At 44.3% G+C, this 14808-nt stretch overlaps 1 protein-coding gene across 1 annotated transcript; it reads right to left on the reverse strand.

The window, feature by feature from the left end:
• Positions 1 to 10609: 10609 nt before the first annotated feature.
• Positions 10610 to 14344, reverse strand: LOC119328631 (probable L-ascorbate peroxidase 4, peroxisomal). The gene is made up of 9 exons (XM_037601610.1): positions 14052 to 14344; positions 13079 to 13203; positions 12514 to 12563; positions 12290 to 12355; positions 12162 to 12210; positions 11565 to 11647; positions 11408 to 11487; positions 11114 to 11216; positions 10610 to 11039 (listed from the first exon to the last, which is right to left on the reverse strand). The coding sequence occupies exons 1-9, from the start codon at positions 14162 to 14164 to the stop codon at positions 10833 to 10835; spliced, it is 876 nt and encodes a 291-aa protein (XP_037457507.1). The 5' UTR covers positions 14165 to 14344; the 3' UTR covers positions 10610 to 10832.
• Positions 14345 to 14808: the final 464 nt, after the last annotated feature.

Below are 14808 nucleotides of genomic sequence, written 5' to 3' on the forward strand. Positions count from 1 at the left end.
CCAAGGTCCTTCATCGAAAAACACTTATTCAAGTAGGCCTTAATACTGTCCAAAAGTTCTATATCATTTCCCATCAAAAGTATGTCATCCACATATAATATGAGAAATGCTACAGAGCTCCCACTCACTTTCTTGTAAACGCGGGCTTCTCCATAAGTCTGCATAAACCCAAACGCTTTGATCATTTTATTAAAGCGAATGTTCCAACTCCGAGATGCTTGCACCAGCCCATAGATGGAGCGCTGGAGCTTGCATACCTTGTTAGCATTCTTAGGATCGACAAAACCTTCCGGCTGCATCATATACAATTCTTCCTTAAGAAAGCCGTTAAGGAATGCCGTTTTGACGTCCATTTGCCATATCTCATAATCATAGTATGCGGCAATTGCTAACATGATTCGGACGGACTTCAGCTTCGCTACGGGTGAGAAGGTCTCATCGTAGTCAACCCCTTGAACTTGTCGATAACCCTTAGCGACAAGTCGAGCCTTATAGATGGTAACATTACCATCCGCGTCCCTCTTCTTCTTAAAGATCCATTTATTCTCTATCGCTCGCCGATCATCGGGCAAGTCTGTCAAAGTCCATACTTTGTTTTCATACATGGATCCTATCTCGGATTGCATGGCTTCAAGCCATTTGTTGGAATCTGGGCCCGCCATTGCTTCTTAATAGTTCGAAGGTTCACCGTTGTCTAACAACATGATTTCCAGGACAGGGTTGCCATACCATTCTGGTGTGGAACGTGTCCTTGTGGACCTTCGAAGTTCAGTAGCAACTTGATCCGAAGTATCTTGATCATTATCATTAACTTCCTCTCTAGTCGTTGCAGGCACCACAGGAACATCTTCCTGAGTTGCGCTACTTTCCGGTTCAAGAGGCAGTACTTCATTGAGTTCTACTTTCCTCCCACTTACTTCTCTCGAGAGAAACTCTTTCTCCAGAAAGGACCCGTTCTTGGCAACAAAGATCTTGCTTTCGGATCTGAGGTAGAAGGTATACCCAATGGTTTCCTTAGGGTATCCTATGAAGACGCATTTTCCGACTTGGGTTCGAGCTTTTCAGGTTGAAGTTTCTTGACATAAGCATCGCATCTCCAAACTTTTAGAAATGACAGCTTAGGTTTCTTCCCAAACCATAATTCATACGGTGTCGTCTCAACGGATTTAGACGGTGCCCTATTTAAAGTGAATGTACGTGTCTCTAGAGCGTATCCCCAAAATGATAGCGGTAAATCAGTGAGTGACATCATAAATCGCATCATATCCAATAGAGTGCGATTACGATGTTCGGACACACCGTTACGCTGAGGTGTTCCAGGCGGTGTGAGTTGTGAAACGATTCCATATTTCCTTAAGTGCGTACCAAATTCGTGACTTAAATATTCTCCCCCACAATCTGATCGTAAGAATTTTATCTTTCGGTCACGTTGATTCTCTACCTTATTATGAAATTCCTTAAACTTTTCAAAGGTCTCAGACTTGTGTTTCATCAAATAGACATACCCATATCTACTTAAGTCATCAGTGAGAGTGAGAACATAACGATAGCCACCGCGAGCCTCAACGCTCATTGGACCGCACACATCAGTATGTATAATTTCTAATAAGTTGGTTGCTCGCTCCATTGTTCCGGAGAACGGAGTCTTGGTCATTTTACCCATGAGGCATGGTTCGCACGTGTCAAATGATTCGAAATCAAGAGACTCCAAAAGTCCATCTATATGGAGCTTCTTCATGCGTTTGACACCGATGTGACCAAGGCGGCAGTGCCACAGATATGTGGGACTATTATTATCAATCTTACATCTTTTGGTATTCACACTATGAATATGTGTAACATCACGTTCGAGATTCATTAAGAATAAACCATTGACCAGCGGAGCATGACCATAAAACATATCTCTCATATAAATAGTGAAAGTGCGTTATATCGACTAGAGGGGGGTGAATAGGCGATTTTTATGAAAGTCTTCAGAACATGGGAGTTTTGAAGACAAACGATAAAATTAAACCTATTACCATGCAGCGGAAGGTAGGCTACACTAGGCAAACCATAGTCAAGTATTCAATGAAGTGAAAGCACAAAGACTAATAGCAGCTAGGTAGCAATGATCAGGTAGGAAGTTATTGTGAAGCCAAACAGAACACGCAGTCACTCAGTGAAGACAAATGATAGTGCAAACATACAATGACTTCACAATGAGTAACAGTAAGTAAAGTGAAGTGAAGATGAAACCAGTGACTCGTTGAAGACAATGATTTGTTGGACCAGTTCCAGTTGTTGTGACAACTGTACGTCTGGTTGGAGCGGCTAGGTATTTAAACCTTAGGACACACAGTCCCGGACACCCAGTCCTGAACACGTAGCTCAGGACACCCAGTCCTCACCGTAATCTCCTTGAGCTAAGGTCACATAGACCTCGCCCAATCACTCTGGTAAGTCTTCAAGGTAGACTCCCAAACCTTCACAGACTTTGTTCACTGGCAATCCATAATGTCTCTTGGATGCTCAGAACGCGACGCCTAACTGGCTGGAGGATGCACAGTCCTCGAGTGTAATAAGTCTTCAGATCACACAAACAAGAAGACTTAAATGATGCCCAATTCTCTCTGGCTCTGGTGGTTAGGGCTTTTATCCTCGCAAGGAATTCTCTCTCAAAGGCTTCGAGATGGGTTGCTCTCAAACGACAAAAGCCGTACTTTCAATCTGAGCAGCCAACCGTTTATGGTTGTAGGGGGTGGGCTATTTATAGCCACTTGGCAACCCGACCTGATTTGTCCGAAATGACCCTGGGTCACTAAGGAACTGACACGTGTCCTAACAGTCAGATTTCAAACTCACACGGCAACTTTACTTGGGCTACAAGCAAAGCTGACTTGTCCGACTCTGGACAAGATTCGCTCTCATAGTCTTCACTCAAAGACATAGGTTTTTGGTTTAGGCATCACTTCAGTCATTCTGACTGGTTCTCTTGGACCCCACTTAACAGTACGGTGGTTCCTACGACTCAACACAAAAGAAAAAGAACTACGAAAGATCTAAGTCTTCGAGCTTCATAGGCTTCATATTATGTCTTCTCTTGTCATAGTCTTCAATGTGAATATCTTCATATACCACCTTTGACTTCAATGTCTTCATAGAGTTTTAGGGGTCATCTCTGGTAGTAAAACCGAATCAATGAGGGACTTCTACCTGTGTTATCCTGCAATTCTCACAAACACATTAGTCCCTCAACTAGGTTTGTCGTCAATACTCCAAAACCAACTAGGGGTGGCACTAGATGCACTTACAAATAGAACAACCATTATTCTCGGATTTAAATGAGTAGCCATCTCGTATTAAACGAGATCCAAATACAATATTCATGCTCAAAGCTGGCACTAAATAACAATTATTGAGGTTTAAAACTAATCCCGTAGGTAAATGTAGAGGTAGCGTGCCGACGGCGATCACATCGACCTTGGAACCATTCCTGACGCGCATCGTCACCTCGTCCTTCGCCAGTCTCCGCTTATTCCGCAGTTCCTATTTTGAGTTACAAATGTGAGCAACTGCACCGGTATCAAATACCCAGGAGCTACTACGAGCACGGGTAAGGTACACATCAATTACATGTATATCACATATACCTTTAGTGTTGCCGGCCTTCTTGTCCGCTAAGTATTTGGGGCAGTTTCGCTTCCAGTGTCCCTTTCCCTTGCAATAAAAGCACTCAGTCTCAGGTTTGGGTCCATTCTTTGACTTCTTCCTGGCAACTGGTTTACCGGGCGCGGCAACTCCCTTGTCGTCCTTCTTGAAGTTCTTCTTACCCTTGCCTTTCTTAAAACTAGTGGTTTTATATCAACACTTGATGTTCCTTTTTGATTTCCACCTCCGCTAATTTCAGCATTGAAAATACTTCAGGAATAGTTTTCACCATCCCCTGCATATTGTAGTTCATCACAAAGCTCTTGTAGCTAGGTGGGAGCGACTGAAGGATTCTGTCAATGATCACCTCGTCCGGGAGGTTAATGTCCAGCTGGGACAAACGATTGTGCAACCCAGACATTTTGAGTATGTGCTCACTGACAGAACTATTTTCCTCCATCTTACAACTGTAGAACTTGTCGAAGACTTCATATCTCTCGACCCGGGCATGAGCTTTGAAAACCATTTTCAGCTCTTCGAACATCTCATATGCTCCGTGTCGCTCAAAACGCTTTTGGAGCCCCGGTTCTCAGTTGTAAAGCATGCCACATTGAACGAGGGAGAAATCATCAACACGTGACTGCCAAGCGTTCATAACGTCTTGGTTCTCTGGGATGGGTGCATCACCTAGCGGTGCTTCTAGGACATATGCTTTCCTGGCAGCTATAAGGATGATCCTTAGGTTCCGGACCGAGTCCGTATAGTTGCTGCCATCATCTTCCAGCTTGGTTTTCTCTAGGAACGCGTTGAAGTTGAGGTTGACATGAGCGTTGGCCATTTGATCTACAAGACATTTTGCAAAGGTTTTTAGACTAAGTTCATGATAATTAAGTTCATCTAATCAAATTATTTAATGAACTCCCACTCAGACAGACATCTCTCTAGTCATCTAAGTGATACATGATCCGAGTCAACTAGGCCGTGTCCGATCATCACGTGAGACGGACTAGTCATCATCGGTGAACATCTTCATGTTGATCCTATCTTCTATACGACTCATGTTCGACCTTTCGGTCTTCCATGTTCCGAGGCCATGTCTGTACATGCTAGGCTCGTCAAGTCAACCTAAGTGTATTACGTGTGTAAATCTGGCTTACACCCGTTATATTCGAACGTTAGAATCTATCACACTCGGTCATCACGTGGTGCTTCAAAACAACGAACCTTCGCAACGGTGCACAGTTAGGGGGAACACTTTCTTGAAATTATGTGAGGGATCATCTTATTTAAGCTACCGTCGTTCTAAGCAAATAAGATGTAAAACATAATAAACATCACATGCAATCAAATAGTGACATGATATGGCCAATATCATTTTGCTCATTTCGATCTCCATCTTCGGGGCGCCATGATCATCATCGTCACCGGCATGACACCATGATCTCCATCATCGTGTCTTCATGAAGTTGTCTCGTCATCTATTACTTCTACTACTATGGCTAATGGTTTAGCAACAAAGTATAGTAATTACATGATGTTTATGTTGACACGTAGGTCATAAATAAATTAAGACAACTCCTATGGATCCTGCCAGTTGTCATACTCATCGACATGCAAGTCGTGATTCCTATTACAAGAACATGATCAATCTCATACATCACATATATCATTCATCACATCCTTTTGGCCATATCACATCACATGGCACATGCTGCAAAAACAAGTTAGATGTCCTCTAATTATTGTTGCAAGTTTTTTACGTGGCTGCTATAGGTTTCTAGCAAGAACGTTTCTTACCTACGCCCAAACCACAACGTGATATGCCAATTTCTATTTACCCTTCATAAGGACCCTTTTCATCGAATCCGATCCGACTAAAGTGGGAGAGACAGACACCCGATAGCCACCTTATGCAACTAGTGCATGTTAGTCGGTGGACCAGTCTCACGTAAGCGTACGTGTAAGGTCGGTCCGGGCCGCTTCATCCCACGATGCCGCCGAATCAAGATAAGACTAGTAACGGCAAGTAAATTGACAAAACCAACACCCACAACAACTTGTGTTCTACTCGTGCATAGAAACTACGCATAGACCTAGCTCTGATGCCACTGTTGGGGAACGTAGCAGAATTTTAAAATTTTCTACGCATCACCAAGATCAATCTATGGAGTCATCTAGCAACGAGGGAGAGGGGAGTGCATCTACATACCCTTGTAGATCGCGAGCGGAAGCGTTCAATAGAACGGGGTTGATGGAATCGTACTCGTCGTGATCCAAATCACCGATGACCGAGCGCCGAACGGACGACACCTCCGCATTCAACACACGTACGGTTGGGAAGACGTATCCTCCTCCTTGATCCAGCAAGGGAAGGAGAGGTTGATGGAGATCCAGCAGCACGACGGCGTGGTGGTGGAAGCAGCAATGATCTCGGCAGGGCTTCGCCAAGCTTCAACGAGAGAGAGAGAGAGAGAGAGAGAGAGGTGTTACGAGGGGAGAGGGAGGCGCCGGGGAGTTGGGTATGGCTGCCCTCCCTCCCCCCCACTATATATAGGGCCCCTAGGGGGGCGCCGGCCCTAGGAGATGGGATCTCCAAGGGGAGGCGGCGGCCAAGGGAAACTTGCCCCCCAAGCCAAGTGGGGCGCCCCCCACCCCTAGGGTTTCCAACCCTATGCGCAGGGGAGGCCCATGGGGGGCGCACCAGCCCACCAGGGGCTGGTTCCCCTCCCACTTCAGCCCATGGGGCCCTCCGGGATATGTGGCCCCACCCGGTGGACCCCCGGGACCCTTCCGGTGGTCCCAGTACAATACCGATCCCCGAAACTTTCCCGATGGCCGAAACTGGACTTTCTATATATAAATCTTCACCTCTGGACCATTCCGGAACTCCTCGTGACGTTCGGGATCTCATCCGGGACTCCGAACAACTTTCGGGTTACCGCATACTAATATCTCTACAACCCTAGCATCACCGAACCTTAAGTGTGTAGACCATACGGGTTCGGGAGACACGCAGACATGACCGAGATGACTCTCTCGTCAATAACCAACAGCGGGATCTGGATACCCATGTTGGCTCCCACATGTTCCACAATAATCTCATCGGATGAACCACGATGTCGAGGATTCAATCAATCCCGTATTCAATTCCCTTTGTCAATCGGTACGTTACTTGCCCGAGATTCGATCGTCGGTATCCCAATACCTCGTTCAATCTCGTTACCGGCAAGTCACTTTACTCGTACCGTAATGCATGATCCCGTGACCAAACACTTGGTCACATTGAGCTCATTATGATGATGCATTACCGAGTGGGCCCAGAGATACCTCTCCATCATACGGAGTGACAAATCCCAGTCTCGATCTGTGTCAACCCAACAGATACTTTCGGGGATACCTATAGTATACCTTTATAGTCACCCAGTTACGTTGTGACGGTTGGTACACCCAAAGCACTCCTACGGCATCCGGGAGTTACACGATCTCATGGTCTAAGGAAATGATACTTGACATTTGAAAAGCTCTAGCAAACGAACTACACGATCTTGTGTTATGCTTAGGATTGGGTCTTGTCCATCACATCATTCTCCTAATGATGTGATCCCGTTATCAATGATATCCAATGTCCATAGTCAGGAAACCATGACTATCTATTAATCAACGAGCTAGTTAACTAGAGGCTCACTAGGGACATGTTATGGTCTATGTATTCACACATGTATTACGATTTCCGCATAACACAATTATAGCATGAACAATAGACAATTACCATGAACAAGGAAATAAAATAATAACTTTATTATTGCCTCTAGGGCATATTTTCTTTAGTTTAGTGTGCGTTTGGGGTTTAGGGTTTAGTTTCTATGTATTGTACATTACTTTTTAGGGCTTTAAGGTTACAGGTTTTTCCTCAATGTGACGACTATACTTTACTCCTTAGTGGTTGGGGTTTAGGCATTATAGTGTAGAATGTAGGGTTTATCCTTTATTGTTCACGAGTTAGTGTTTGTTTATGAATTTGGGTTCAGTTGAAGGGTTTCTATTTCTCAAGAAGTATCTCTAATTTTATTACTAATGGCTGGCCGCAAGTACTAAAGCAGACGAAATTGAAAGTTCAAGAGAAGCTAACATTCATGCAAGAACATAATAGTAGAGGGGTTTCCTGTTTGTTTCTTGGATTGCAGTATGAATTGAAACCTTACCAATACTTCAATTCAATAAAAACATTCCTTGCTTTCCCTACAATATTCAAATCATATTTCCGATTTAAATTATAAGTTCTTACAACTAAAACTTGCTACCACGAAATAAAAGTGCTAGGTTTCGTTTCCGATACTTACTCGACACCAACGTCATGCTCAGTTCGTTTATTCCCACAGATGCCACTGCTTTGCTTTGGCATGCGACCCATTTTTTTGTTCTCACCTTGACTTCACTCGCGCGCTTGCTTATGAGACATGAACTTCTCCTACCCTCCCCCCCTTCCGCTGGTGCGCTTGGTTTCCACTATCATCCCGCAGATCTACTATCTTCTCACTTGTACTCGACGGTGCTCCCACCGATCGGCACACCTTCACCCCTAGAAGAATCCGCACCAACGACATATACTGCCACCGTATGCCAAAAAACCCCAATGGAGTTGAATACATGGCTTCATATGCAGGTAAATTTGCATCTATCTGGATTAATCTGATTCTTTGGTGCTCTATGTTGTATCCGTATTTGTAATCTGTCTAGTTGTATATCGCTGCATTTTTCTGTTCTCGTGTTAGGGTTCTTATTCATAGTACCAAACATGAAAGCACTCAAAAGCTCTTTGCGGCCTCGCTCCGACATGTGACACATTCAATCTTACTCTGACACATGGCTTCGTTGCTTGCATGATATCTTCCTCCAATCCCCTTTCTCATGTTGCCCCTCAAGCCAATCTCTCCCCTCGATCCAACCCGAACGAGCCTGTGAAGTAATCTGCCCCTAAAATGGCAATGCATGCCTAACTCGTTGACACATGAGTGTGTAACACGGAGACTATGAGAGGGATTGAGGGATCATACCTTGTAAGAGTGTGGCTGATCCGAGCGCAAGAAGAGCAAACACAGACGAAAATCAAGATATGGTGATGGTGAAGAGACCGTGCGAAGCGAGAAGGAGAGGAGTCAGAGCGAACAGGGTAAATGGGAAAATGCTTCCATGTGATCTTGGTCGGATGAAAATGGACAAGACTCCCAAAATATGGATACCATCAATGTCAAACCATATCAGAGTCGAGTAAATGGAAAAAAGAAATTGCTTCCATGTGATCTTGGTAGAATGAAAATGGACAAGACTCCCAAAATATGCATAACATCAACGTTGAACCGTGTCACAGCTCCGAGATTCATCATAGTCGCCAGTTTCAAACTAAGTGATGATGATTGCATCGCGCGGGAGATAAAGAAAGCGAACGCTCTTCGTGTAGTACACGCCTTGTTGCCCGGATGGAGTTTCATGCGCGCGAACGAAGCGCCAGTGATGCGTTGTACCATGGTGAATACGAGAGAACATTCTCTCATTGTAATTACATATAAACAAATAAGCACTACACTGATTTGTATCCGTGATGCGTGGCCGCGGGCATATGGATCTATGAACTCATGAGCTGCACCGAAGGGCTTGCCTAAAATGTCTCATCTTATCATATATGGATCCATGGAATTAGGGGTGCAGAGCGGCGCCTGAACCCGTCCTGCTTCATATAGGAAAGAGGGAATCAGGGAAACTTAGTCGTAGCTTTTCTCAAAAAAAAAAAAAATATTAGTTGTAGCTGAATTCTACTGTGCTAGTTCAGTTTGTGCTAGCTAGCGGATCTTGCGGGATGCCGCCTTGCACCCCCCTACCATGAGCTGTACGGGTGGGCTTGCGTAAAATTTCCTTGTCTTTACTCTAACAAACAATGGACCTTAAGTATACCAATATTGATAGGCATTTCATTTGCGCACCTCACTCGCTCTGACGCCGGGGAACGTGTGTTGTTTCTGCAGAGTTACGGCTACCCTACCTTGCAGACAACGAAACTGCCTTGCGTACGATATTTTCCCCATACGATTTTGTACGACAAGACACAGGCCCGTTCCCAACGTTTGGCCCCACTACACCAGAACAGTCTGCTCGTATGCAAAAATCGTATGAAGTTTGATCGTACCTATAGCAACGCTCTGCAGACAATTCCAAAGCTGCTGCACTTGTCTGTTCTCCAGAGAATTCCAAAGTTACTGCAGGCTATTTACTTTCATTTATATATTTGAAAAATGTGTGACCATGTCGTTCGTTTGGTCCCAAATCCAGCTCAGCTCTCGGCTGCTACTGTTTCAAATCCAAAGAAAATGGAACTTCCCATTCCAATTGCTGACCTTGAATTCACCCTTGAGATTCTCCTAGAGTTTGGTCCCAGAGCTATTCCAAAGTTGATGAGCTAGTGACTAACTATGTTGTGCACGCAATCGCAAAACCAAGGCTAGTTCTGGTCAAGGCAAGCCCACTAGAAGAACATCACTATGTCCATGTTACCCTTGCTTAGAATCGCAATTGTTAGTATTAAAACACAAGGATATCATAGACTATTCCGAAGGTGGATGTGTGATCAGCATGGATCATCAGCGAGTTCACGTGTCGGTTGCCCTTGTAACTTGTCCAGAATTACTTGTCGAGGATGTACTTGATTACCTCTTTAGAAAACGTATGTACTTGATTACCTCTTTAGAAAACGTATCGTAAGGTTGGTACTCTACAAGTACAAAATAATCTAGCGTGTCACACGGTTGGCACTCGTCAACAAGTAAAAAAAAACATGGGGCTGCAAACAGGGCTGCTTACACCAAATTCCCTTCAAACAAGTTCCAACTTGTCGCTGTTGAATGGTCTCTATTGGTCAATATATGCACACTAGGTTGAGAAATATTTTCAGGACACAAACAAGATCTTTTGTATTGCACAAGAAACATGCCCAAAAATGCTTTTAATAGTAAGCATTCATTGTCACTGAAATATTCAAGTATGATGTATACATGAAGGAGATGTTCTCAAGAATGTTTGAAATATTTTAAGACTGCTGTTGGTTGTTCATCACTAGAGTTTTGTTATTTGAACCTGGCACTTAATTTTTTTTAAGAATAACTTGATACTTACTAAACAAGGCAATGCCATCCAAGAACTCATGAAACCCCTTACTTGCTCCTCTTGGAAGCCTCGTACAGGTAGCCCGCGATGACTACAGCTGCCGCAACTGCTACCCCAACTGCACTCTGTGCAAGTACAACAGCAGTTGAAACATCTGATTTTGTAGATGCTGCACCACTGATCCGTGGTGTGAAGCCAAGTTCAGAAAGTTTCTTGTGTGATTCAGCGTAGTCCTTGAAGAAAGCATCCTCGTCCTGCAGTACGAAAGAGATAAGACATTGTTCTGAATCTGAAAGTTGGATTATGGAAATATCAAAAATCTGTGCACCTTTGCATAAAGCTCCACATAGCGTCTAAATTCAGGATCATCCAACAATGCCTTATCAGTAGGGAGCTTCAGAAGACCTTCTGATTCCCCTTTCAGTAGCTCACTGCAGTGAGGTTAACAAGCATTTCAGTTACACTGATTCTCCTTCTCAAATCTAGTCTCCAAAATAAGTCCCTCCGATCCATAACAAGTGTCGCGGTTTTGAACCAAGGTAGTTCAACCTTAGTTCAAAACCGCGACAATTATTCTGGATCGGAGGGAGTCGTAAATGTTATGGCTTTGTATTCAACTCACAGAAAGTATGAGTTGTCAAACTTCAGAGGATCACGAGTCCATGCACCGTCAAACCCAGACCTTTCAGGATGTGCCTTTCCCTAAGAGAAAAAGTCCATTACTATATACCGTGTTTCTGATGCAAAGGTGCTCCTACTTCACAGAATACAACAAGTACCAGACTGTGGCCCCCAGATAGTGCTACAATATCTTTGTCTGTTAAGCCCATTCGATAAAAGATGTCCCTCAGATGTGGTGCGCCTGCTCATGAAGAAATAATACAGATACATGTCTCAGTCACTGGGATGTGATTGCAAGGTGCAACAAGTACTCCTAGAAGACTGATCATATAAAGAAAGAAAGACAGCTCTTGTACATGAACAAATGACATAAGAAACATAGATCAGCATGCAATAATAGCTATGACACGTAAAAGGGCCAGTATACGGGTGATAGGTGAAGGTAAGAGTAGTTAAGCCTCCAATTTCTGAAGAAAAATGCATGTAAAAGCTGTACATGAGGAGATTGGTGGAGTACAACCAGAAAACTGCACTGCTTGGAATGCCTGAAATCCCATCTCACACGGTAAAAAGTATCAAATGCCAAGAGCATGGTGTATGGACATGAGCAGACGGGTGCAGAAAATAATCGATGCAACTACATTTGATATGCCCATAAGGCCATTGGCCATATAACTTCTTAGATCACATTTTGATCAATTGCTTGAGATAGCAAGAAAACATTGACAGATAGAAACAATAGTAGCAATAGTTACCTTTCTTAGCATCAGGAAGGCGCCCTTCACGGGGACAAACTGACGAATCCTGATTCAGGTCCAAAGCAGTTAATATGTAAGCATCAGGAACAATGCATCCATTTCTGAAGAAATGATATTTCACATACACGTCTTCCAGGGATGAACTCAACAGTTGGACCCCCCGTGACTTCAACTGCAACTACTCCAGCAAGCTGGAAGTAAGATGTAGTTAGTAAATAGCTATAGAATTCACAGTTTTGCTGTACTCAATAGGAAGCATCGGCGCACATATGTGGAGGAGTATAGATGTTTTAGCAATTAATACTCGCTTAATTTAGACAAGAGCCAACTCAACCAAATTGTCAATTACCTGATAAAGGTCTGCATATGTAATCTTTGGATGCTTCGCTTTAATAGGCTCTGGCAACAAAGGACAGTTGAGTAAGCTATAATAACAATTTCAGTTATTTCCGCAGCGAAGAAAGGAACGGCTTAACAATAAACCAACAAATCTGAAATTAGTTAGTCGCGTGATTTGACAGAGTATCATTAGGACCAAATTGCAATTCTGTCTAGACCCTCTCAGAAGATAAAATAGAAGCGTTTAAGAATTCTCTTACTTGTGCATGCAGTGATGCAAATAAAGCAGCACACGTAAGGATGCAATAGTTTACAACAGACCAACTAGGGTACTGTTAATTTCCGTGTGTAATCATCCTAAACTGTTTAACTTTCCAAAGGAAAATCAATTGCAATCTTGTCCTTAAGCCATTGCATGACGTACAGCGATAGAAACAGAGCTTTAACTTATGAGAAACTAATGAAAATGCCCAAACTGATTTCCTTAGGCTAAAGAGCCCTCATATAGGAAAATGAGTATTTTTACACAGTCATCTACTACCAGATTGGGCATTGGGTAAATATATAATACATACCGAGGAGATCAATAGCAATTTTTAAGCCAGCATTTGAACCATGGGTGTACTCTTCCTCGTATCTAATTGAACCATTTGCACCACCAGTTCTTGTGTTCACATCATACGTGCCAGCATCATGCCATCTGCAAGGGAGACCGAAGAAATTGAGTCTTCCAAATGGAAAAGCAAGGAAGTCCAGGATACACACAAAATCGTAACCATACAGGCAAACAATTGGAAGACAGATGTAGTTTTATGGGTGTTACTTATTAGATCTATACAATGCAGAGGGAGCAGTGTATACCTGCTTTCCTGCAACACATCAAAAAATAAATCAAGTGCGTAAGTTAAAAGCTACATGTTCAGAACTTCAGATAATGCCAAAGTTTTTATCCCTTTCATTGCCAGTGTGCATGGGCACCTGATCCTATTAGTGCATCACATATTTCTTCCCAAGTGCATATAACAGCACCCATCTCTGTAAAACACCACATGTAAAGAAAAGTTCAAGAGGCCAAGGTGCGAGAACGGGCAAGCAATTCGTCTCACTTATCCGATTATTTGGCATGTGGGGGCAGTTCTCAACTTCTCTTGCTACTGTAAAACACTATAGTCCATGTGAACTAAATACCATACCCTCCTCATTAGATAATAATCGTGGCATACAGCCGAAATTCATAATCGCTGGAATCTCTAAAATCATGCACGTGAGGTGTTTGTCAAATTGCCTCGTCCGAAATCGATACAACAAACATGAAACAGGCCAGCGAGGCCTGGCATCTGAGGGCCGCGGCAGTAACAAACCAACCCCATTAGTTCAAATCTGACATGCGCCTCAAGTCAGCAGTGGAACAACGCCGGTAGGTAATCGCAGGGCTTAAGCAAAACACGAGCTCTCCTCTCAGGCCGCGTGAACCAGGAGCAGACGAGCAAACAGAAGCAGCAGTATGGAGTAGGAGAGGATCAGGAGACTGGGGCTGGGAGTACGTACGCGAGGCGGAGCATGATGGGGGCGCATCCCTTGGAGGCGATGAGGGCGCGGAGGGCACGGCGCGCCCTGTCGACCTGGCGCAGGTACTCGGCGTCCACCACCGGAGCCGCCATCGCCGACGAGCCTAGAAGAGAAGAGATCGGCGGGGCGGGGAGCGAGGTGAGGTCTGAGGTGTGTTTGGGCTAAGAGGAGAGAGGAGCAGCGGCAGCGGCAGCGGGAATGGGGCGGAGGGGTGGAGGCGACGAGATAACGCGGAGCGAGCGATTGGCTGCTCCGCGCCGTCGAGTCGTGTTCTGCCGTCTTGGTTTTTACTTGGATCCACGCTACATGTGTACACTCCTGATGTGGTGCGGGCCCCGCCGTCAATCCGTCACTTGTTTTGTTTGTTTTCGTTCCGTTGTGCTGGCAGCTAAGCAACAGCAATCAAGAGTGGCTGCTTCACGCCAAGATTGAGTTGTCTTCTTGAAGAATGCTGGGAACGAGTATTTGATGAAGTCAGCATTCTCCCAAGTAGCTTCTGTCTTTGACAAATTTTCCCATTGTATCAGTCATTGGACGACTGGCAGATTGTGTCGAGGCACTTGCCGAACTTGCAGTACCTCCGTTGGGCCAGTCTTGATGGTGCCATCTTGGTTGACCATTGGCAGGTTCGGGCTGGGTATGAAATTGGGACCAATATGCTTCTTGAGCTGACTCACATGGAAAACTGGGTGTATTTGCACATGCTCTGGAAATTGCAGTTTATAAGCTGAATTGT

This window comes from Triticum dicoccoides, chromosome 7A, assembly GCF_002162155.2.
Source record: "Triticum dicoccoides isolate Atlit2015 ecotype Zavitan chromosome 7A, WEW_v2.0, whole genome shotgun sequence".
Classification (NCBI taxonomy): Eukaryota; Viridiplantae; Streptophyta; class Magnoliopsida; order Poales; family Poaceae; genus Triticum; species Triticum dicoccoides.